Here is a 24,886-nt window from a genome sequence, read left to right on the forward strand (position 1 = left end):
ATTTTTTTAATTCTTATGTTAATCCCCATACATTACATCATTAGTTTTAGATGAAGTGTTCCATGATTCATTGTTTGTGCATAACACCCAGTGCTCCATGCAGAATGTGCCCTCCTCAATACCCACCACCAGGCTTACCCATCCTCCCACCCCCCTCCCCTCTAGAACCCTGTTTGTTTTTCAGAGTCCATCGTCTCTCATGGTTCGTCTATCCCTCCGATTTCCCCCGCTTCATTCTTCCCCTCCCGCTACCTTCTTCTTCTTCTTTTTTTTTCTTAACATATATTGCATTATTTGTTTCAGAGGTACAGATCTGAGATTCAACAGTCTTGCACAATTCACAGTGCTTACCAGAGCACATACCCTCCCCAGTGTCTATCACCCAGTCACCCCATCCCTCCCACCCCACCCCCCAGTCCAGCAGCACTCAGTTTGTTTCCTGCAATTAAGAATTCCTCGTATCAGTGAGATCATATGATACATGTCTTTCTCTGTTTGACTTATTTCACTCAACATAATACCCTCCAGTTCCATCCACGTGGTTGCAAATGGCAAGATCTCATTCCTTTTGATGGCTGCATAATATTCCATTGTATATATATACCACATCTTCTTTATCCATTCAACAGAAATTGTTGTTTACATTTGAATGCAATTTAAGCCCGGATTCTTTGGGCTGGGTTTTTGGTTTGCTTTTTTCCCTTTCCTTTCCTGTCCTGTCCTGTCCTTTGTTAGAAAAGGATCAGGGATTATAGGGAGCTGATGGGCCTTGGCTTCCCATTTCCTGCTTTGCACATGAGATTCTTGCTTGCCTGAATGTGTTCAGAGTGACTGTGATTGCACAGATGCTGAAAGAGGCAAACCGGGGGGTGCGGTAAGGCCGGAGTTCTAGATCTTACAGATGTTGGGTTTTTGCTTCACAATTCCAGCTTTAATCTCAAGACCTTGGACCATGAACATCTGCATCCTGGATGACCTGTGGAGAATTTGGCTTGGAAATCCATTATCAACCTGGATAGACTCCTTTGCAGTTATCCCCTTTTTCACTTAAGAGCTTCATGGTCCCTTTGGTAAATCCCTCAAGTCTTTTCTGAGGTAGCAGTATTCATTTTCCTTTTATTATGTGCATGAAGAAAGGCACAGAAGGAGGACAAAATGCAGTTGCTTGATAACTCCCTGGTGGAAGTGGTGGGATTCCCATGTGGGTGCCTGGGCCTTGTCTGCATGGATCTGGATAGGCAGGGCAGTTCTGTTCCAGTTTCTCATCTCTGTTTTTCTGGCTCCCTGTCCCTTCTTCATTTTATTGGCAAGGCACCCATAACCCCCCCCCCCTTTTTTTTTCTTAAAAATCTCTTCCAAGAAAGTCTGGCTTTTGCTCTAAGTTTACAACCATAAATTTTGAGATGGTACACGTCACCCTCTTAATCTAATTGAGCCAGCACATCATTGTGAAGACATCATTTTATTTGGGGCTATTAGTTGCTATGGTTATTTGCTGAGACTAACAGAGTCTGTGTTCTCTCAGTTGGATTTTTGGAAACTGCTATCTGAGAATGACAGAGGTGTGCCTCGCTGTAGGAATTGCCAGTGTATACCCTGACCATTAATATAATTTTTTAAAATGCACAGAAAAAATACTTTGGGTGGAATTTTAGAGCCAGAAGGGACCTTAAAGATCACTGACCATCCTTCTGGTTTTCAAAGAGTTCTCTAAGTCTAAGGTATTAATTTACTTTCCCCAGGTTCACTTTCCCCAGGTGAAAATAGGTGTTGTTCCTGGGTGAGCAAGGATGCAGCCTGTTTCTGATTCTTACTCTAGCTTCCATTCTGTTTTTTGTGCAACAGTTGAAGTCCTTTCAAGGAGTCCATTCTTCGAATATATACTGAGGTCCTGTGTGCTCTAGGTGCTGGGCTTGCAAGGAGAAAAACACTGTGATCTCTACTCTCAGGGTCTCTGTTGGGAATCCCATACCTTGACTTGGAGAGTGTGATGCCTGGACTAGCAACATTGGTATCACCTGGAAACTTGTTCAAAAGCATACTCCCAGGCCTACTGAATCGGAATCAGCATTTTAACAAGGTGACCTGGTTTGGGGTGCATGTTAAAGTTTGAGAAGCACTTCTCTAAGGTGGTCAGACATTGTAGAAGCAGAAGCTAAGTCTTGAGGCCCAAGCCAGGATCAACTGCCCCTCCCTCATACTGTTCCTCTCTTCTATGTTGAGCATAATAGTAGTGGAGTGGTGTCGAGCTAGAGGAAGCTCACCATTCTCTGCCTGAGTTCTAGCTCTGCCCCATCTAGACCCTCTGGTCTTTAAGTTCTAGTGTGACTTGATCTTACTGCAGACCCTTTGCTCTGACTCCTGTGATCTCTTCTTAACCCTTCCCCCCCCCCTTTTTTTTAAAAGATTTTATTTATTTATTTGAGAGAGAGAATGAGACAGAGAGAGCATGAGAGGGGGGAGGGTAAGAGCGAGAAGCAGACTCCCTGCCGAGCAGGGAGCCCGACGCGGGACTCGATCCCGGGACTCCAGGATCATGACCTGAGCCGAAGGCAGTCGCTTAACCAACTGAGCCACCCAGGCGCCCCGATTTCCCCCCTTTTCTTAAGTGTGCCTATTTGAGGAGTGAAACACATATACCGCCTTCTCAGGAAGTTAGGCACTTCAGGTCTGTGCATCCTATCAAAGCCCCTTTATCTTGGATGTCTTGTTAGGATTCTGATTCTTTTTTACTTGGGGCTGGCCTCCTTCCCCACTCAGTGGACGAGAAGGATTTCATGATATCATTCTTAGCCTCAGTTCATATAAGAGGCACCACTTAGGCCAATAAACTTTGCCAGAAGACATGCACACTACTTTGAGTTACTGTTCAGATAAAAAATACTGTTATTTCATCCAGGGTTTTTGCTTTTCCTTTCATCTGCAAGGGGTAAAAAGAAATTTTAATTCTGTAGGTATGTTAGAGTTTTCTAAGCATCTGAGGAAAACCTTTAAGGACTCAAATGTATTTTCAGTAGCTAGTTCATTAGAAGGAGGCTACGGGTTTACCGTACTATCCACAAGTAGAGTGTTCCAGTGAAACCTTTCCTAAGCTAGAATGGGATACAGTGAAGAAGCAATTACTATTAATTTACGTGGAAAAATTTTCAAGCATCCCTGGAGCCCCAAAATAACTTCTCTCAGGCTTTTCGGGTAGTTTAGGACATGTCTTGCTAACGGATGCACAAAATAAATTGAGATAAAACACACATGCTCACAGACGCAGTTCAAAGCTATGGCCGCTCTAGGTGCTCCACGCACAGCTCACTGCACCACGAACACTGAATGCTGTTTTCCCTTTCCACGTGAACGGAAAAATCCTTTTTGGATTTCTTTTGGTTAGTGAAAATAGGTACTAAGGGACATACTTTGTTAAAGTGAAGTGGTGTAGGTTGAACTTCAGAAAAACGGGATACCTGTATTTGGTAAGTTAGGTGAATTGATGAGACAGAAATTCCTTAATTCTTAAAGCTAATTATGATTCTCATTTTGTTGGTTCTCTTGTCTCCAACCTGTGTTCATCTGTGCCTGTGGGAAGGAAAGAAAACCAGCATCTAGGCAACCCTGTGTTCTGCTCACATTGTTTTTTCTTCCTTTTTAATTCCTACAACAAGCCTGTGAGGTACTTGTTACCTTCATCGTGACAGAGACTCTTGGAAAGGTTGAGCCATTTGCCCAGTCGTAGAGCTGGTAATTGGCAGATCCAGGGTTTGAACCCATGTTTGCGAGTCCACACACTTCATACTCTTCTGAATTGACCTAGACTAAATGTGTGTGTGTGTGTGATGTTTACACTTGAACTGCATGGAAATACCCTTTCTTTTTTGCTCTTTCACTTGATCAGTCCCTCTTAAAATGGGGTTCTTTGTTTTAACCAAGCAAATCACCATTGTTTCCCTCGAGGGAGTTTTTCTTGTACTGACCCACTGTCTTAGAAGGTCTTGGAGCTTTATGCAAATGTAATTGTTCTGAATCCAGTCCCTCAGTTCTCTGTGTCCTTGCTCTCTGCTTTGTGTCAGGACTGAGTAATGCACATTTAGGCCTGGGCTCTTTTGGGCTTGAGTTTTCATTATAGGTCTGATGCTGACTTAATCATTTAACATATTGGTCCTTGATGAGCAAATGTTTTTTGAGTACCTGTTATGTGACAATAAGCTAGTCTGGAATTTCTTCATAAAAGATCACGTCCTAGGACTTAAACTCCCCGTGTTCTTAAGAAGAACAGCTAATGTAGCACTTTGGATATATAGTTGTCTTAGTATATATCTTTGTATATTATTACCTGTCTGTAGTGGGGGTACTACTGAGCCCTCATAATCCAGATGTGAACTTGGAGTTTTCAGTAGGGAGCAGAGGTTCTCTGAATCCCTCATTTACTCATTATCTCTGGCTGACCTGTGGTCTTTGTACCCAGTGTCAAGGTTGAGAGGTGTCCTCTGCCATCTGGTCATCCCACAAGGAGAAAGCCCTTTGACTGTGGTTGTATGTTTTTGGCAGTGAAGCAGGATGGGAAGTCAGAGTAGAAGACCTAAAATGAAGTTCTGGGCCAGCTCCTTAGTAAAAGTCATAATTAATCTTTAAGTTGATCTTATCTGTCTTCTTTATAAAAATATGGTTACCATTTCTTTAGGGATGAAGTCTAAATTCCTTAGCTTGGCATTCCAGTCCTCCCATGATTCTAACCCCTTTTCCTAATCTTACCTTCTTTCCATCAAGCAACTGCCTGCTGTTTGACCTTGGGTCCTCTGCTTTTGCATCTCTTTCCTTCTTGTTGCTACTTCTAGAATACCTTCCCATGCCTGTTTATCCTGCCCTGCACCTCCTCTCATTTCTACAAATTCGAATTATACTGAACTACTGAACTTTTTTTTTTTTTTTAAGATTTTATTTATTTACTTGACAGGGAGAGACACAGTGAGAGAGGGAACAGAAGCAGGGGGAGTGGGAGAGGGAGAAGCAGGCTTCCCACTGAGCAGGGAGCCCGATGCGGGGCTCCATCCCAGGACCCTGGGACCATGACCCGAGCCGAAGGCAGACACTTAACGACTGAGTCACCCAGGCGCCCCTGAACTACTGAACTTTTAAGGCTCTTTTCAGATGCTACTCCCTATTCTTTTTTTTCTGGGACGATTCCGCCATTGGCCCTAACTGGAATAATATCCTGCTTGCACTTCTGAATTTTTTTCCCCCTACTTTGATTGCTCTAGCCTGTTTTACCTTAGTTTATAAGTTCATATACAGTAGTCCTTCTCCTCCCCCTATCCGCAAGGGATATGTTCCAAGGTCCCCCAGTGGATGCCTTGAAACCACAGATAGCACTGAAACCTGTATATACTATGTTTTTTTCCCCCTGTACTTAGATTATAGCCCTGTACTAGGTATATACACATATATACCAATGATGAAGTTTAATTTATAAATTAGGCACAGTGAGATATTAACAACAATAATTACAAATACAGTAGAACAGTTAAAACAATAGACTGTGATGAAAGTTATATGAATGTGGAATGTCTCTCAAAATACCTTATTGTACTCACCCTTCTTGTGATGATGTGAGATGATAAAATGCCTACGTGATGAGGTGACATGAAGTGAATGACGTAGGCATTGTGACATAGCATTAGGTTACTACTGACCTTCTGACATTAAGTCAGGAGAGTCATCTGCTTATAGACTGAGGGGCATGGCAGGCAACTGAAACCACAGGTAAGGGAGGACTTACTGTACACAGATGAGGTCCTTCTGAATTACATTCTCCTAAAGGATATGAAATGTATCTGTATCATTCTTTTATTTCTTTGAGTACATTGATAGAAGAGTCTCAAATATTTGAGAAGGTTAGGCCATAGAGTATAGTAGTTGAGAGTTTTGGAGTCAGAGGGACCAGGTTTCTTATACTACCATTCATTAGCTATGTGACCATGGCATGTTATTTAATCTCTGAATTTGTTTCCCCATCTGCAAAATGGAAATAATAATTCCTACTCGTAGGATGATTGTGAGGACAAAATGAGTTAAAGTACTTAGTAGGTACATATTACATAGTAAGTACCCTATAAACGAATGCATCATATATTTACACTTATTTTGATGTAGACAAAGACGAGTTTGGGTCTCCCATATTATTCTTGAAGGATGTTTGCATATAGATAGAATTAGAAACCTTATCTGGAAAAGGGTGAAGCCCCTTTCTTCTATTGAATTTCATTTTAAAAATCAACTCTGAAAATTTCATTAGCCTTAGTGCTCTCGTTGGAGAAACAAATTCTCCAGAGTCTGTGTTGACTATGGCCTCATTTAGGAAATAGAATTTTAGGGAAATGGCCTCTGGAAAAGCACACGGATGTATAATCAGAATGCACATGATGTGGTGGTTGATATGACTGGTGGGCATATCATCCTCTGGTGACATGAGTGGTTTTCTGAGTCTGTTCCAGCCAGATTTGAAAGAATGTAAGAGACATGCTGGTGGTGACTTCATCCCTCCAGCCCTTCCCCTCCATCTCAGGCTTGAACCGGTAAGATGAACGAGGGTCCTCTGAATGTATTAGGGCATTTCTTCCCCCATGGATGCCAGGGACTCTCCCTGCATTGCTGATTGAGTGCCCACTGTACATTTCCCTTCTCGGCTGGGTGTCTTCATTAGTAGGACATGATCTGTGCCCAGCACTATATTTGAGGCTGACTTTGTCATTTCTCCTTGGTTTATTAGCACCCTTTCTCTGGTACAGTCCATCGCCACCTAGTGGCCACAGGTAAGACTGCATCGCAGAAACTAGATGAATGCTATGGGGGTATTTTGTGTAGAATCTGAACACTGTGTCTTTCTGCTCCTGAAGTGCAGGGTTTAAGGCTGTAGAACAAACAAAGGAACATCACTTGCTTTTCTTACAGTTAAGCAGTGGCACTAAGTTTAAAATGCCACACGCAGATTGGGAAATGCCTGTCCCCAAGCACGGTTTCTGATAGGATGTGTTTTCAGCTTTTCCAGGTATGTGGAAAAAGAGAAGTGTTTCTGGAACTCTGCCTCATCTGTTTTAGCTCCTGGCTTGGGGACAGGACAGGCTGGGCTGAAAGGGCACACATGGTTGTGGGCAACAGCAGACATATTTATAGCCCATTTCTCCTGGTTTCTTGGTTATAGAGAAGGTTTTACTTCATGTGTCCGCTGGTGGCTCTCTGCAGCTCTGTGGCAATCTTCCTCAACAGACAACATTAGGGGAGGTGGTTTTATGTTAACAGAAAGCATATTCCTATATATACAAGCTTCAACCAGACTTATCTAAGTTTGAAGTTTCTCCTAATTTATATCTAATCAGCTTTTTTTCATCTGTGAATTATATAATCAGGAATTTCACCTTTGATGAGTGCAGTGAACCAGTAGAGTGCCCAACTTCCCATCCCCCTTTGTTCTTTCTGTTACTCCTGCTCTCAGCCAGGTGATGTGCTAGCTTGTGAGGACATAGTGGTGAGCATGAAGAGACACAATCCTTACCCTTAAGGAATTTACTAGTTGGGGAGGTACTAATAGAATTACCACCTGAACAATATAAAATTGCTATGAAGAAGGAGGCACCAAAAAAAAAAAAAAAAAAAAAAGAGGGGCATAGGACTTAGAATGAGGGTAGGGTAGGGGTTGGCCTGGTTACAGAAGTCAGGGCAGGCTTTTTGGAGGACCGAACTTCTGAGCTAAGGGCTACAGGTACGAGCAGGACGTTCAAGGAGCTGGCAGAACCCAGAAAGGGAATTGGGGGCCCAGGTCCTGCAAGGCTTCTCAGATTTTGGGAGGGACTTTGGTCTTGGTTTTTAGAACTCTGGGAACCCATCGCAGGATTCACTATTGCAGCTGACGTGACTGGGGGGAGAACTGATTGGAAGAACAAAAATGGGTATGGGGGACCAGAGCAGAGGCATTTGTGCAGTTACCCAGGCAAATGGGGGCATTTGATTTAGGGGTTGCTGATGGTGATGGGGAAGAGTGAATAGAACTGAGATACTTAGGAGGCAAAACAGACACACTTGGGGGCGCCTGGGTGGCTCAGTTGGTTGGGCGACTGCCTTCGGCTCAGGTCATGATCCTGGAGTCCCGGGATCGAGTCCCGCATCGGGCTCCCTGCTCGGCAGGGAGTCTGCTTCTCCCTCTGACCCTCCTCCCTCTCATGCTCTCTGTCTCTCATTCTCTCTGTCTCAAATAAATAAAAAAAAAAAAAAAAAAAAAAATCTTTAAAAAAAAAAAAAAAAACAGACACACTTGGGAAGGACACTGTGCTACCAGGGGCAACACTTTGGTGTGTGACTTTGACTTATGTGGCAAGACAGATGGTGGCGCTCTTTGCCAAACTGGGGATGCAGGAAGAGGTCCTTGGTTGGCCCTTTTTTGAGAGGGTAGGAGAGGAGAGAGAGTTTGGTTTAGAGAGTGGTAAGTTTACCTGAGAATGGGAGTTGTGGCAAAGCTGCAGTCTTGGGGACTCATGTCCACCTCTCAGCCCTCACTGTGGGTCCTCTTATTGGGCCATCTCAGATATCCCACCTATAAGCCAACATCTGTTGCTCTGCCCAGTCAGATCAGTACAACATGTCTTGAGGGCCGCCTTGTCCGGGCCTATCTCAGGTATTACTGTGCATTATGCCAGGGAACCACTCATGCATGGTTCTGGAATCATTCCAAATACAAGGTGATCAGGCACAGAGAGTAAGTGTAATTGGCTTTCAGAGAAGGGAGAGATTAGCTAGGCCTGAGGACTTCAGTGTTTGTGCTTTAAGCAGCCAACAGGCCATTCTTGTCGAAAATACTTACCTTAGCAGTTGGACTTCAATAACTGTAATCAGTTTCTAAATCCAGGGAAATGTGACCAAGGAGTAGAAAATTTTATGGATAGTTATATACAGTTCTGGTAACTTTCGAGGTCAAAGAAAGGTAATAGATGCACTGAAATAAATGTAATGGTAAGGTTACCTCAAGTCCTTCATCATGGTGTGTTTGTGTGTGCACATGGATGTTAAATTTTCCCCAAGGAGAAAATGGGAATGGTTTGACTTGTGGTACCGAGGTAAAGCTTGTGTAACTGAAGGTAGATCCTAACTTAAAAAAAAAAGTATCAACCTTCTTTTACTGAAAAAAGAATTGGTACTTAGGTTAAATTCTCTTAATACTCTGTGCAGATGAGTATTGGGGGAAGCAAGAGCATGGCATCTGCAGGAAGAGAAGGGCACTTCCCTTTGTTCCCCTAGTCGCAGACACCTTTGAGAGCGGTCCCTCAAGACCCAGACTTCTAGCTGCTTCTGTGTCCCTTAGCTGCCTGGTCTCCTCACCCAGAAGAGACTTAATTCTGTAAGGCAAATACTTGTCCTCCCCAGAAGCTGCCAGTTACGACTCCTGTCTGTCCTGGCCGGCATTCTGCCTTTCTAGCAACAGATGTTTCTGCACAGTAAATATCATTGACCTTTGGCGCCTTGGTGTATCTTGCACTGAACATGAAACAGTGGGGTTATATGAGCAGGGTGTCATGAAGCTTGGCATGCACTCAGCGCTGGTACCAGCCTCTCTGCTTTCTCCACTCCTCTTACTGGTGTGTGCATGTTAGATTCCTGTTGCATCACAGTGAAAGCTCCAGAAAGAGATCCCCCTGTAGCTGCATGGCAGAGTTGATCGCCTACATAAGATTCTACCAGTCGTTTTGGGTTGAAGTAGACAAGAATCTGTGTTTTAGGTGATCTTTTTAAAGGGTGTCTTCTCCATTGTCCCAAGTAACAGAGAGGGTTTTATCTTAACAGGGTGAGGCATCATGGTGTATCCACATGCTACAAGGATCTTGGGTCCCAAGAGCTGATAGCGTCCTAGATCCCCATGTTTGAGCTGTGTGCTCTTATGTCACTCCTCTAACTCAGCTGAGTTCTCAACACAGGTAGTCCTGCTTACCATCATTGCAGGATTCACACATTAGGGAAGAATAGCCCAGCCTTGCCTATAACTGAAGCTTACAGTGTACGGAGTGCTTGTGTAGTGTATCTCCCTGGGTCTCCTGACAATCTAATGGGTTAGGTGGGGCTGACAACTTATGTCAGGCAAGGCGACCAAGAAGTTAGGCCTAACCTAGGTTACTTACACTTCTAGGAAATGGTGGAGCTAAAATTTGAACACAGGAGCCAGGTGAGGTTGGGGTGAGGGCAAGGGGCTGGGGAAGGGGCTGATCAGCCTACAACCAGGACCCCATGCAAGGCAAGTATAAAGGGGGAGGTTCTTCAAAGCAAGCTTGAGGGATACCTGGGTGGCTCAGTCAGTTAAGTGTCTGCCTTTGGCTCAGGTCGTGATCCCGGGGTCCTGGGATTGAGTCCCACATTGGGCTCCTTGCTCAGCGGGGAGCCTGCTTCTCCCTCTCCCTGCCTCTCTCCCTGCTTGTGCTGTCTCTCTGATAAATAAATAAATGAAATCTTTAAAAAAAAAAATAAAGCAAGCTTGAGCTGCTGATCCAAAGACTGGGGAGTGGATGCTGAACAAGCAAAATCCCCAGTGTCCCCCTACACCTTTACCAAGATTTCTCTCTCAGGCATGAGCCATTCAAGCCCATGGTGAATTTCTTTTCAGATTCCAATAATTGGGATTTTTAGTCTGTCTAGCTATATTCACTGGCCTACAACCCAGCATGGACTCCAGTACTCACCACCTAATTCTTTTGTCAAGGGGAGAGGCCTCCTTATCAGCTTTGTGGGGCCCACATGGCTTCTCAGGTTTGTGTTGTGGTGGGGTGTCCCTTTCAACAACGAAATAAGGTTACTTTCTGGTCATAAGCTAATAGGCCCTGCTCCAGGTTAAATGGGTCCTCCTATGAAAAGGCCCCACAAAGGCCCCGTTGTGCATTATTGGCCACTCCTGGATCCTCACTGAGAGCTGCTCCTGGCAGCACAGTTTCTCTGGTGCATGTTGGGAGGTTTCCCAAGCCTGCCTTATGTTTCACCTTTCTTCCACTGTGTGGAGATGCTTGTCCAGCTTGAATCTTTCTTGCCAAGGGGGGAGGCATAGAGGATTGTTAGGTGGATAGAGAAGCAACTCTAGTCTTACTCTTGGCTCAAGCCTTTCTTTGTGAGTTCTGATCAGAAGACATTCTGACTACAATGAGACTGAGCACAGCCGTGCCCTCATTCTATACCTGATACTCTTTGGCCTTCTTGGGGGCTTTGTCTTCCACTCTGAAAGGTGATTCTTCCTTTATCTTATCCTGCCTGTGGCCTGCTGTCTTTCCTCCCCACAGTGTTCTGACTTTGAGATGAATCAGTTTCTTTATTGACTTGCCAGGGAGTGATTTGTATTCTTAGGGAGATCCTCAGCGTGGGTTGGCCAGTTTTAGGAGACGGCTGATTCCTTTGCCAGCATCTTTGGACTTTTTGCCAAGGACCATTACATTAAAGTGACTGAACCAGGGAGAGACCAGAGACTATTGGCTGGTGGCTCCTGGGTTCTTCTTCTCCACTTCAAGTGTCTTCCTCTTTTGGTGTAGAGCAGAGGGCCTTGCATAAGCCATGCTATCTTGGGATTCATGTCATCCGAGCCTGTAGGAGGGTGGTCTCCGAGCAGGAGCCCCTGCTGTCTGTGTGGTAACCCTGAGCCCCAGACCTGAGAGCAGAAGGACTGCTTAGCTGGGCTCTTCCACGGCAGCTGCTGCTTGGAATAAGCTCTGGGATCGGCGAGCTGCACGCCAGTGGTTGAACTTGTACACCCCCCTCCACACATACATTATTCAGCATGCACTGAGCAGGATGCACTGCCAGGTACACAGAGAGGAAACAAATAAAACCAAAAGGTGGAAAAAAAAACATGACCCCTCACTTTAAGGAACAGATCTGGGAACTAAAAAAGAGAAGAGCAGAAGACCATGGATGCTTTTGTTCCATTAGATTATGTTGATCTGTGAAGCCAGAATCCTCCCAACCTCCTCCCCCTATCTCATTAAAGCCAGTGCAGGTTGCCAGTTATGCCTCCTATTTCCCTCCTCTGGGAATTTGGACATAATACCATTTCCCCTTCAATAAGGGAAACATCTATGAGGGTAATTTGAATGATTAGCCTAATCTGCAGGAAGGCTGCACATGGAATTAAGTTAAGCACATTTGTACCGAGCAGCTGTGTCTGTCAGGCCACTTAAAGGTACCTGGGTGGTTTTATACCCTTAACAGAAGCTGAGGGTTCAGGAGGGATCATTCGCTTTTAATACTGCCTTAGATGAAAGCTTATTTTTTAAATTTGACAAGGGTTTCCAAAAGCTTTCTTTATAGATAACATATGTGGGGTGTGTTTTTACCCCAACTCAGAACATTGCCAGGGCTTTGTTCTTGTGGCAGCGGGAACGCGATGACCCAGGGAAATGGTTCAGACGGAAATTTGTCAGGCTGGCTGGTCACTCTCCTCATGAGGGAAACTGAGAGGGTTGTGAGAACTCGGCCTCACGTGTGCTTGAGTTAGAATAAAGAGTCCGGGAGCTCCTGTATCGTGGGAATGGGGCACTTCCATGCCTTTTCTTCCCGCTCCCTACCTAATGCCGGACCACATGGGAGGTACCGGGCAGGGCTGATTACGTGGGAGGTCCGTGGCAGGGCTGACCCACAGGGTTGTGGATACTGAGATCTGCTCTGACCCACGCTTCCTCTTGGATTCCCACCTGTGACAAACGTACATGACAGGACTCACTGTGTGGCTTAAGGAATTAGAACCGGGACTGGAATGGTTAAAGCAAAGAAACAGAAATAGTAATTTTTCAAGTGAGTCAGAATTTCAGGTTAGAAACAGCTGTTCACTATTTTGAATTTATGTTGTGTTTGAAATAGCCTCAGGAACAAATCTAGCTGCTACATTAGTAGGACTAAAACATTCAGCAAATATGAAAATCAATTTACGTCAGTAATTCATATTTTTTACTCTTTTCCTTGCTAGGTTTGTCTTTGGCGAAGAGGAAATTTGCCGATTCCTTAAATGAATTTAAATTTCAGTGCATAGGAGATGCAGAAACAGATGATGAAATGTGTATAGGTAAGTCTTAACCGTGTGTCTGATGAGTCACTGTTTATCATAACTGTCAGTGTCCTTGCTGAGCCTTTTTCCTGTGATAGGAAGTATCTAAGTGTCATAAATTAAGTCCACACCAACAGTGGATGGGGCAGAGTGAAGTGAGGGGCTATTCTGGGCTTTTCCTCAGAGTTCTGAGACTGCCTCTGTCACCCTTGGGCCTGTAGGAGGCAGCTTGAAGGTTTGCAGTGGGGTTCTTCTCTCCAGCCTCCTGTAAGGTTTTGCTTCTGGCTGTTTTTGTGACTTTGCCCAAGTACTACAGAACTGAGAGCAAGAGCAGAAGACAGGTAGATGAGGGAAGAATTACAGGTTGCAAATGATAGTTTGTGGGCTGAAATCAGAATACAACAACCATGTTTTCTTTGGCACTCATTTTTTAAAATTGAGTTAACATATAAATTGAATTTGTGTAAAGTTCTGGTTTTCCATCTCTTTGAAAATTGGAGGATCTGATCAGCTGGCCCCACATTCAGGCCTGGCAGTTGTCAGCTGGAGCTACGTTGCTGCGGCTGCCTTCAGATGGACAGAAGAGCTTGGTGTCCGGCTCCCCTCTGCCTTTCCTTAACCAGAGGCTGAGAGTGGGGTTACTGTTGATTGCTGTGCTGCTTTTCTTTTCACTATTACCTTCTGTCTCTTGTAGGCAATGCTGAGCACAGAGGATTTGCAGTGTCAAGACACCTGTATCTGGCAGGGTCTAGTCATTGCCCTTGACTCTTCATACATTGAGCATCTTGGTTAGCTCCAGGGGTGAGCAAGGATTGAAAAAGTTGTCAAATGCTTATTGAATCCCTGTTGTTACACAGAGTGCCAGGATCTGGGGATGAGGGAAGGCAGCTGGGAGATAGCTGAGAGCAATGAAAATGCATCACTGTAGTTAACTCCTGGAGCTCCCCAACATTACATGTATGTCCTGAATATCCTCAGGGCTACTGGACTTACTGCCTTTTGCCTTTGGGAATAATTCTAGTGGGGACTCTCCGTGTCTGACCACCATGCTGCAGGCTGCATTATATTAATAAGTGGCTTGATGTGGCTTCTGTTGAGAGCTATATTGGTGTAGTTGTGATACCAGAGGAAAGGTTGATTTCTGACGCAGTCCCACAGCCACGGTTGAAGAGGTCAAATCCTGGGCAGGAAATCCTTCAACTCCCAAGCAGAACTCTGCCCTTTTCAGCCTATGGTCTGGAAGCTGGCCAGCACCTCATCAGTCCTGGGTAGTCTCAGGAACAGGCAGGTCATTGAAGGAAATCCTTTCCCAGCTAGAGTGCCAGGTGAAATTAACCTGCATTCGGGGGTCATCCTGGATGGTTAATGATTAAAAGATAAGGGGAGCCTTGGGAAGCAATTGACTTTAGGATTCTGCATGTGTCAAGGGATTTCAGTCCATAACATAATAGCTGTACCTGGAAAGGCTCCCAAAGGCCCATTTCTCTGTCCCTTTCATGGTACTTTCTCTTTTCCAGCAAGGTCTTTGCAGGAGTTTGCCACTGTCCTCAGGAATCTTGAAGATGAGCGGATACGGATGGTGAGTACGGCTGGGCTGCTCTTGCTCCCATACAGTGTGGTCATGTCAAGAGATTTGTTGTCAGAAGAACTGGGTTCGAGTCCAGCCTCTACCACTTGAGTGTTTTGAACTCTTGAGCAAGCCTCATCTTCTCATCTTTGCAAGGTTGGAAACATTTCGCAAATGTTAAGGGATTACTGTCAATAACGTTAGAGCCATGTTGTTTGCCTCCCAAAGAGTCACTGTAAGGTGCACCCGTAAGGTATGACTTATGGGTGGATCTTTTGAATTACTTAACTTTGGGGGCCTCCGATTCCCTACAGGCAGAGTGGGAATGAAGGTGTCATACTCTGCTCCCTGCTTTCCTCATTTTAGTAAACTTACCCAAGAGCTTTTGAAGGGCACTCCTTCACTCTTTATTCGGAAACGCCTAACCCAGTGCCTGCCCTCTAGTATGCACCCAGTAAGTGGGCATGTAGTAAATGATGATAATTATAAGAGGTTCTTCAAAGGGAGGCACTGTGCAAAATCAAGAATCAAATGCTGATCCTCAGGTTCTTAAAAAATACCTTCTGTATTCTAATGCTGACGTGGCGGAGCATCAACAGATGAGGGATTCCGCATTCACAAGTTCTTTTGCATCCTCTCCTTATCCCTGAGATACCAAGAATGAAGACTGATTTGAAATCCCCCTGCTGGCTGCATGCTGATTTGTCCCCAGGAAGGCTTGTCCCTAAGCTAATGGTGCTACAGGGGCCTAGGAAGAGTCTATCAATGATTTTTCCTCTCTTCCCATGCTAAAACTGATCATTTGAGACTAAGTCTACTGTCTTAATCTGCTTAGACTGCCATACCAAAATACCGTGGGCTGGATGGCTTACACAACAAATATTGATTTCTCACAGTTGTGGAGACTGGGTAGTCCAAGATCAAGGAACCAACTGATTTGGTTCCTGGTGAGGACCCTTTTCCTGGCTTGCACATGGCCACCTTCTTGCTGTGTCCTTAAATGGGAGAGAAAGGGGGCAGAATGGCTCTTCAGTCTTGGCTTAGAAGGGCATTAATCCCATTGTGAGGATTCTACCCTGATGACCTAATTATCTTCCCAAGGCTTCATCTCCAGATAGTGTCATGCTGGGGGTATTAAATGATAAAATGAGACATATCTTTAAAACTTTATTTGAACAAAAATTTGTTCAGATTGGATAGTACCAAACTGGAAATCTTTAGGAAAGCTCTACTAACAGAACTATAGGGCAAAGACTTTTATAGAGAACATTTGGAAGTAGCAAGGAAATTACTTGATTGGCTGTATCTCAGGCTATTGCCTTATTTGGGAAAGCCTAGTTGTTTCCATTTCTTAACCTTGAGGGATTTACAGCCTTGGGTTTTGGTCAGCTTATGTAGGCTGCTAGAGCATTAGAGCCACCTACGTCTAATGGCCTCTTTGTTTAATTAATAGAGGTTAGGGCTTCCCCATATAAATTTTGAGGAGATGCTGCTTAGTCCATAGCCTCGACCAAGATATTACGTATGCACACATTTTAAATTTTAACCCATATGGTGACTCGGCGAGGTGGTACCTATATCATCCCAGTGTCTAGATAAAGATATTGAGGTTTAGAATGGTTAATTAACATGCCCAAGATCACATAGTTAAAAAGTATCACAGTCTGGATTCAAACCCAAATTTGTATTAAACCAAAGAATGGGGGGATTTCTTTGAAATTCTCAACAGAGCAGAAGCTCTCACCTGCCCTGCACAGAGAGACAGAAATAGTGTCTGTTTTCCTTGATTGCTCATTTTTGGGTGCTTGAAGCAGAATCAGGAGGCTGGTGTCTGCAGCAGGGTTGGTGGTGGGTGGAAGCAGGGGGAAGCTTGTGTGTTTGTGCACGTGCTACTGCCCAAGAAAGGGAAGTGATTTTTTTGAGTCTGATTCTTGGCCGAGTCAGTATTTGTGGGTGGGGGGTGTGGTAAGCAAATCATGCTGAATACCCTGCAGATTGCTATGGCCCGTGGTAAGAGAACAATGACTGGATTATACTCTTCAGCTTGCCTCTGCAATTTTATTATTAATGTCAGTGAACTGAGTTTCTGCTGTGTGCATCTAAGTATCTAGCCATTGCAAGCCTCTTCCCTGCCTCCTCATCCTCATCAATTCAGCTCAGCTTTGCAAAACCACACCTTTTTGGGAAGCCTTCTCTGACTCCCTGGGATATTTGGCCAAGCTTTGTATTTCTTAGTATCCCGTTCATGTCTCTGATTCTCCATTTACCACATTGTGTCTGATAATCATTTCATGTGTCTGACCCATCAGTATAGTGCTTGGAATTGAGTGGAAATTACACAGTCCTAGAATCTTAGACCCAGAACAACCTTATTTCTCACTGTAGTCTTTCATTGGCCACATGGGAAAACTGAGGTCTTGTGAAGGCAAATAGCAAGCAGTAGAAGGACTGGGACAGGGTCTTGGGCATCCTCGTTCCCAGGTGAGTAGTTACTGCTTTTGTGTATTTAGCATCTCCTTAAGGCTAGATTCTCAATCATGGATGCCCATTGGAACAACTTGGGAAGTTTAAAATATACTGATGCCTGGGATGAAGTACAGAGATGCTGATTTTATTGGTTTGAAGTGTAGCCTGGACATTAGAATTCTGAGAAGCTTCCCAGGTGAGCTTGACATGCAGCTTAGGCTGAGAATCAGTGGCTTAGGGGCTCAGCACACCACTGTGAGCTTGGGAGACTTATCCTTGATTTGTGGAAGACTTAAACAAGTGAGCCCATTAAGCAACATCAAATAATAATAAAAATCAAACAAGTTAAACATCGCAACCCTCATGTCAGAATGCTCTCTTCCTAGGTAAGTGCTCTCAAAATTAAGAAAAAAGCAAATGGCAATGAATTTGGAGACGTGCCACCTTTTATTCCTCCCATTGCTCAGTTAGCTCTTGGCTGTGTCCATCTTTGGCTTCTGGCATTTACTCTGTTGGTTTCATTGCGATGTATATGCATGTGATTTAGAAAAATAATGCTTTGTTGTATCAAGATTCCTGAAATAATTAGTTGAGCGACAAGTGAGCAGTGAATGACTTAAAAGGAAAGATTGTAAAATATTTTACTCCCTTAGAATAGACCATAGAATCTTAGAGCTGGAACAATCCAGCCTACTCACTTGGCAGATGAGGAAATTAGAGCCCAGAGAGGTTAAGTACTTTGCCTGTGGTCACACAGTTGGCAGCTAGTCAAGAAATCATTCATTCATTCATTTAGTCGTTGAAAAATATTTGAGTGCTTCTTTGTTTCAGCACTCCTCTGTGTTTGGGGGAAAATGGTAGGCAAGTGAACATTTATAAGATAGTGCTATGTGTGTGTGTGTTTTTAGTGGTGAATTAGAAAACTTTAGCTGGCTTACATCTTCTGAAGAAAACACTTTGGTGGGGTTGCGAGAAGTTTCTTTGGAGTATGCTGGTCATCATGGAAGGCTTTCTTAAAGAGGTGACCTTTAAGCCAAGACCTCAGTTAGAATAAGAAATGAGTCATCCATGAGAACATTTGGGGAGGGAATGTCCAGATGCAAAAGTCTGGTAATGGGACAAGTTTTGTGCATTTGAGGTGCATGGGGGTGATGATATGGTTGGCATATAGGACCTGATGGAGTGAGTGGTGGGGATGAAGTTGAGAGGCAGCCAGTGGTCTGGAGGCACAGATGTCCTGATTCTAGTCCAGTTCTGGTAGGAATACATGAAGTCAGGCTTGGCAGGTTTTCATGCCACCTCATGTCCAAAGGTGTTTCTTGTTCTTAACCTAGACTCAGTGTTGATCTACCTAAAATATTTCTACTTAAATATAGTTTGGGTGAGTGGGCATTCACAAGATGTACCTGAAGCTGAAATTTAGATCCTATCCTGTCACCAGTTCCCCTCTGCCTTTACATGGTCGCTTATGTTTTTAGAAGTACTCGTTTTTATTATTTTTATTATTTTTAAGATTTTAATTTATTCATTGGAGCAAGCTAGCAAGAGCAAAGCAGGGGGGGAGGGTCAGAGGGAGAGGGAGAAGCAAATTTCCTGCTGAGCAGGGAGCCCAGTGCAGGGCTCGATCCCAGGTCCTGGGGATCACACCCTGAGCTTAAATCAAGAGTCAGACGCTTAACTGACCGAGCCACCAGGGCCCTTCCTCCTCAAATTTTAAAGTGAGACACAGGGAGGCATTTTGTGCCAGAACTGCTAGAATTCTTAACTGATACTTGCTTTTATGTGTATGAGTCTAGCCCACTCCCCTGCCTTGGTTTTCCTCACCAGATTGAGAATGCCAGCGAGGTGCTCATCACTCCCTTGGAGAAGTTTCGAAAGGAGCAGATTGGGGCTGCCAAGGTGAGAATTACTCAAACCTTGTTCTTGGATTCTAGGGCATCCTTGTGTTTGGATTTCATGTAGTGGCTCATCTGTTACTCACAGGTGTCTGAAGTAAGATTGAGTGGTCAACCCCAGAGCAGTCATTCTAGTATTTTGTTACCTAATCGTTTTGTGCTAGTTCATAAATCATGCAAAGGTAGAAACCATGCCTCCTTGTGTTAATAGATACATCTGTGCTTGGACAAGGTAGAATTGTACTTACTGCAGAGGTCCAGGGCTCAGAGCATAGACCAGGAGGTTGCAAACTGGGCCCTGAGGGCCTGGCAACCCTGTTCTGAGCTCATTTTTGCTGAGTGAAAATGCACCCTTTGTTGCCAGATTTTGAAATTTTTCAAGAGAAACTGAGAAGTCAGAGTTTTCTTTGAAATTTCCTGGTTTAAAAAGATGTTAGCAAATAATTTAAAAATACACATTCTACATGGTGCAGGTCAAAAAGCAGGACTGCTTCAACTTCTAGGTCCCGGTTTGTTACCACTGACCGGGAGGGACTGCAGCTGAAATGTGGCTGACTCGCTGCTGAAATTTCCCTGAAGAGGGTGCAAAGGGGATCTTACTCATTTTTGAAAGACTGACTCTCCAGGGTTCCCCTGCCTTGTGAGAAGTCACTAGGAAACCCTCCCTGGTTGGCTGTTAGTAGGCTGTTAGAGGCCACCTGCAGAGAAGGTGTTTGCACTGGGATCAGTGAAAGCAGAGGGATTTTTGAGATTTTTCTTCCTATTTTCCTGGAACTGTGAGTCCTTCAGCTGCAGTCCTTTGTGCCACCTGCAGGGAGCTTTGGGCAGCATCGCTCTGACATGTTTAGATTTTACTCAGCTATGAAATGGTCTTGAGAGGTAGGTACCTGTAGGTGGGGAAAAGGTAACTGCAATGTAATGCAGTGGGATCTGTCTCCCAACCCCATGTCCCCACCTAAGCACATGGGCTTCTGAAAATGAATATGGTTAGGGTCTGAAAAAGATGATGTGCTGTTCAGTGAGGGTTCTTCAGAGGGATGGTTGACTGTAGTTTGAAGGACGGACCATAGCAAAGATTTTTCTTCCAGTTCTAAAGCACTTTCTGCCAATTTTACACTTTATATTTATGAAGAAATTAGACCTCATGGGTTTTGTATCAGAGATTAAGGAATGTAAAATTAAAAGGGAGTCTTGTTCCACTAAGAGTTTGTCCAAGACTTTGAATTTGCCATGAGTGTCCCTCCTCAAGTTCTCCTATTTGTAGGCCCAGGGAGCAGACCTTCACTTTAGTGGCCTCAGGACCTGTGCTTCCTCCTCGTGGTAACATACGGCAGTGGCTCTGGACATTCTGAGGAGCTTAGAGGCAGCAGCAGAGCAGACAGACCTCCTTATCGAGTCCCCTTTCTGAGAGTCTTTTCTGCTTCTGGCGTCAGCTGCTTCACACTCTGGCCTCTTCCCTCAGCCCTGGTTTTGGGCATTCTCGGAGTTGCCACGGGGGAAGAACAGAAGTCTGAGTGGGCTCGTTTGGGGTAATACCAGTGATCGTAATGACAGGAGCAGGTACTCTTCTGGGGGTAGGGTGGGGGTGGGGCTGTAGAAGGCGAGAAGTAGGAGTATGAAAGAATTTGATTAAAATCATCACTCATCAAAACATGTTGCCTCTCATACATACTCTGATCTCTCATTCCTCTTGAACAGTGTGATGATGTTCGGGATGATTTTTCCTCGTTCTTCCTGTGTCATTTCCTTTTTTCACTGTACTTGTTCCCCCCCCTCCCCCTACACACACACATTTATATCCTAGTATTGTCTACATTTAAGAGAAAGCAAAGAAACAAACTCTTCACCAGGCAGTCTAGGCAGCAGACTAAAGAATACCTAAGAGCCAGCCAGGGCTCTTGAGCGGCCAAGTGGAAGTTTCTGAACTCGGCCTGTGTGGTGCTAAAATTACCCTTCCTCCCACTGTGGTGTGGCTTTGGTTGCTCTAACAACCTGTTGCTACTTGCAAGAAGCAGAAGTTAGTGTTGGGGGTGGAGGCTGCCAGGGAGGAGGACTCCTGGGCATTCTGATGCTAGTGTACCTGCCCTGTGGTAGGGCGCGACCCTGGAGCTTGGCGTAACTGTGGCCCTAGGTTCAGAATTCTGAGTTTAGGGGAACTCGCTTTTCCTCCAGCCGAGGTGCATTTGGAGAGCCGGGCTCTACAGTGAAAGTAAAGGAGAAGTTAGTGGTCAAGACGGGGCCCCAACCTCACTTGTGCCATTGGCATGCCAAGTTGGGGAGTAGCCAAACCTCTCCGTACCTGTTTCCCGATCTGTAGGCTGGGGCCAGCAATAATATTGATCTCGTAGAGTTCTTATGAGAAAGACATGAGTAAATGCATATAAAGTGCTTAGAACAGTATTTGTCATATAGTCTTTTTATGTTAGCTGTTAGACTCAATACATACAGTTCATTCATTTAAAAAAAATCTGTGAGTGCCTGCTCTGCGTCTGGCACCATGCTACACACTGGTTTATGGTGGAGAGCAAGTGAAGATGTACTGTGCTCGTGGTGTGGCTAGGGAGAACGACGTGAAACAAAAAGATGTAAATAAACATCATTTCAGATTGTGGTGAGTGCTCTGAAGGCTTCCCTTCATGGGACACTGGGCATGGGAAGGAAGTGGTGTTCTCAGTAAGGAGGAGGTGTGTTCAGATGATGGGCCTCTTGACCACTGTCACTGCAATGGCTACCGTCATCACTACTGCCATCTCACCATCATTACTGAATTTTATTGTGCATTTTCTGTGTGCTGGGCCCTCTGCTAAGCACGGTCTATGGTTTAGCTCATTTTATCCTAATAGGCCTATGAGGAGGTGGTTGTTTTTATTCTTTGTTAGATACTCTGTGAGCTGAAAGAGGAAGGAACCTAAGCAGTCACCTCATGGAGTCCTCCTCAGTTTAATAGATGAGGGAACCCAGTTCTGGAGTGGGGCAGTGATTTGTTTAGAATCAGTCCATGGAGAATTGGGAATCATTTCCAGAATCCTAATTCTGTCCTTTGTCCGTTTAGGCGCCCACAGTGGATTCCCTGGAAGGCAAGCACCATGTCTACCTGAGTAGAGAATTTAAACCATTAACACCACCCTCCCGACTTAAGAACATTATCTAAATCTTAGTAGAGTTATCCCCTGAGGTCTTGTTTCTCAGGACAGAAACTGCTTCCCTTTGTCTTTAGCTCTGGCTATCCTCTTGAACATGGAATGTGGCAGCTCGAGTTGCCAGAAAGTCACAGAATGCCTTTGACTCATGTTTGCTGGCCTTTTCTCACCTCTGGCCAGCTGGGCTATTCCAGCACAGGGTTCTCCTTGGGGCTGCTGACAGGCTGCTGGAGTGGATCTGTGAGCATGAAGCGGAGTTGGGGCCCTAGCTCAAAGTTGCTGTTTTTATAAAGGAAAGAGTTGCTTGAGTCAAGTGTCTAGCCTGTACCCTTCCTCACATTTGAAGGAGTAATGTCTCCTCAGGCTTTTTCCTCACTTGCTTCTGCATGTTGAGCTGTCCTTGTATATAAGTAGTCTTTCAAGCAAAATTCAGGTTCGTAGAAATGGATACATGTCAGCTAAAAAGGGTATGTGATGATTCCGTCCACTTTGAGAGGCTTAGAATTTTGCTGTTGACCAGATAAATGGAGGTTCTGATGTGCCTGGAGATTGTCAGAGCTTCAGGTGAGAGCTGCTTGGTGATTCCTGTCCCCTGCGCCACTTAGGCTTCCCAGTGTTAAACCCAGAGCATTTGTACTTACTGCTCTTGTGCTCTAGAAGGGTCCACCCTATCCCTCACATGATTAGCAGGTCTTACTTAGCTCACACTCCCTTCCCAGTGAGGCCTCTCTTGAGTACCCTCTCTGTGGAATCTCTGACTGCACCTTATTTCCTTCATAGCACTTGTGGCTGTCTATAATTATTTGTTTCCTGGTTACTTGTGTTTGTCCTACTAGAACATCACCACCATGAGGCTCGGCACCACTTCTGCCTTGTCCAGTGGCCAAAGGAGCCTGATACAGAGTGGTTACTTGTTACATCTGTGTGAAACGAATGGAGATGTCTCTGAGCTTCCTTATCTGGCTGCAAAAATTTTTTCTCCTCTTGGAGGCCTTGGAAGTGCAGAAAAATAGTTCCTGTGGGTTCCACCTGAGTCAGGAGTAAGACTGATGGGCTCACTTAGTGAAATTGATCGTGTTCATTAGGCCACTGTCCACTGTCTTCCAGCCCCCTTGCTTGCCATCCCCACTAGAAAGTTGATGGAAAAGAGAGACCGCCTGTGAACATATGTCTCAGGTGCGATTGAGAGTTGGGCTTTGGAGGCAGCCTCCCTCGCCTCAAATTCCAGCTCTGTCACTCTCTGTGACTTTTTACAAGTTAACCTCCCTAGATCCAAGTTTTCTTATCTGTAAAATGGGAGATAAAAGTAGAATCTCAATGACTCAGTGACTTGGTGGGAAAGCAGGGATTATTAAGTGTATTATAATATTTATGTTATTTTTCATTTTGAAAAAAGCTGTTAATGTGGGATAATAAAAATTTCCCAAACATGGGAAGAAAATCACCCCTTATCCCATTTCCTTAACTCGATTATTCTCATTTATTTTTCCATTTAATCTTTGTCTATAGGTAGCTACACTCTATGTAGGATGCACCAAGTTTGTATCATATTAAAACTTCACATTACATTATGAGCAACTTGCCATATGACTACCTAGCCTTCCTAGTTAAATTAGATGTCCCACCCTTTAATTATCTCAAACCCTATCTTTGGCACTGATGTTGCTTTGGCTTTTTTGTTTATTTGTTTGTTAGTAAAAATGATGCTTCTGTGAATACATTTGTCTTCTTTGTTTTCTTTTGAATCTTTGTTCATTTTTTAAATTTTTTTATTTTTGTTATTATTTTTAAAGATTTTATTTATTTATTTGACAGAGAGAGACACAGCGAGAGAGGGAACACAAGCCGGGGGGTGGGAGAGGGAGAAGCAGGCTTCCTGCTGAGCAGGGAGCCCAATGCAGGGCTCGATCCCATGACCCTGGGATCATGACCTGAGCCGAAGGCAGACGCTTAACAACTGAGCCACCCATGCGCCTGACTCTTTATTCATTTTAAAGACCCACATGTATTACTGTTGTGCCCAGGAATATTAGGTCTGTATATTAAGTACTTTTTGACCACTGTTTAAGTTGGATCTGCCCTTATTCTAGACTTGTCCCACTTAAGCTTTAAGTAGATTTTAGTGCTTTGGGATTAGCTTCATAGGTAACTTCGCTCCATTCTTTGCCCTTGAACATCCTTGGAGTTAGAAACTAGAAATTTCTGTTTCACAACTGAGGTTCTCAGCACGTGGAGTCCGGGCTTTGCCACTAGTAAATACTGGTATTTACCTTGTTTCTCTCATTGTACTGGTTCCTTTACGATAGACACTCAAAACCAATGGCCTGTTGTTGGGGACAGGGGTGGCTTGATTTTTTTTTTTTTTTTATTCTTGTGTTAATCCCCATACATTACATCATTAGTTTTAGATGTAGTGTTCCATGATTCATTGTTTGTGCATAACACCCAGTGCTCCATGCAGAGTGTGCCCTCCTCAATTCCCACCACCAGGCTAACCCATCCTCCCACCCCCCTCCCCTCTAGAACCCTCAGTTTGTTTTTCAGAGTCCATCGTCTCTCATGGTTCGTCTAAGGGGTGGCTTGATTTAACGCACATTATTTGAAGAGTAGGAAGAGCTGGGTTGCCGCTGTTCTGGGTCTGAGGGAATGGTGAAGCTATGAAATTGAGCAGGCAGAGGTCTTGACAAGATTGCTTTTATTCCTGTAACATTTTTTTTTTTTTTAAGATTTTATTTATTTATTTGAGAGAGAGAGAATGAGAGACAGAGAGCAC

The 24,886-nt window shown here is 44.4% G+C and overlaps 1 protein-coding gene across 2 annotated transcripts in view; it reads left to right on the top strand.

Moving 5' to 3' along the window:
- Positions 1 to 24,886, top strand: part of ARHGAP26 (Rho GTPase activating protein 26) — a 419,879-nt gene that overhangs the window by 90,394 nt on the left and 304,599 nt on the right. For both annotated transcript variants that reach the window (XM_021702216.2, XM_021702215.1), the window contains exons 2-4: positions 12,968 to 13,063; positions 14,563 to 14,624; positions 18,906 to 18,977. In XM_021702216.2, coding sequence (XP_021557891.1) covers positions 12,968 to 13,063; positions 14,563 to 14,624; positions 18,906 to 18,977 — 230 coding nt within the window. The remainder of the gene's footprint in view (positions 1 to 12,967; positions 13,064 to 14,562; positions 14,625 to 18,905; positions 18,978 to 24,886) is intronic.

This window comes from Neomonachus schauinslandi, chromosome 7 (assembly GCF_002201575.2).
Source record: "Neomonachus schauinslandi chromosome 7, ASM220157v2, whole genome shotgun sequence".
Taxonomy (NCBI): Eukaryota; Metazoa; Chordata; class Mammalia; order Carnivora; family Phocidae; genus Neomonachus; species Neomonachus schauinslandi.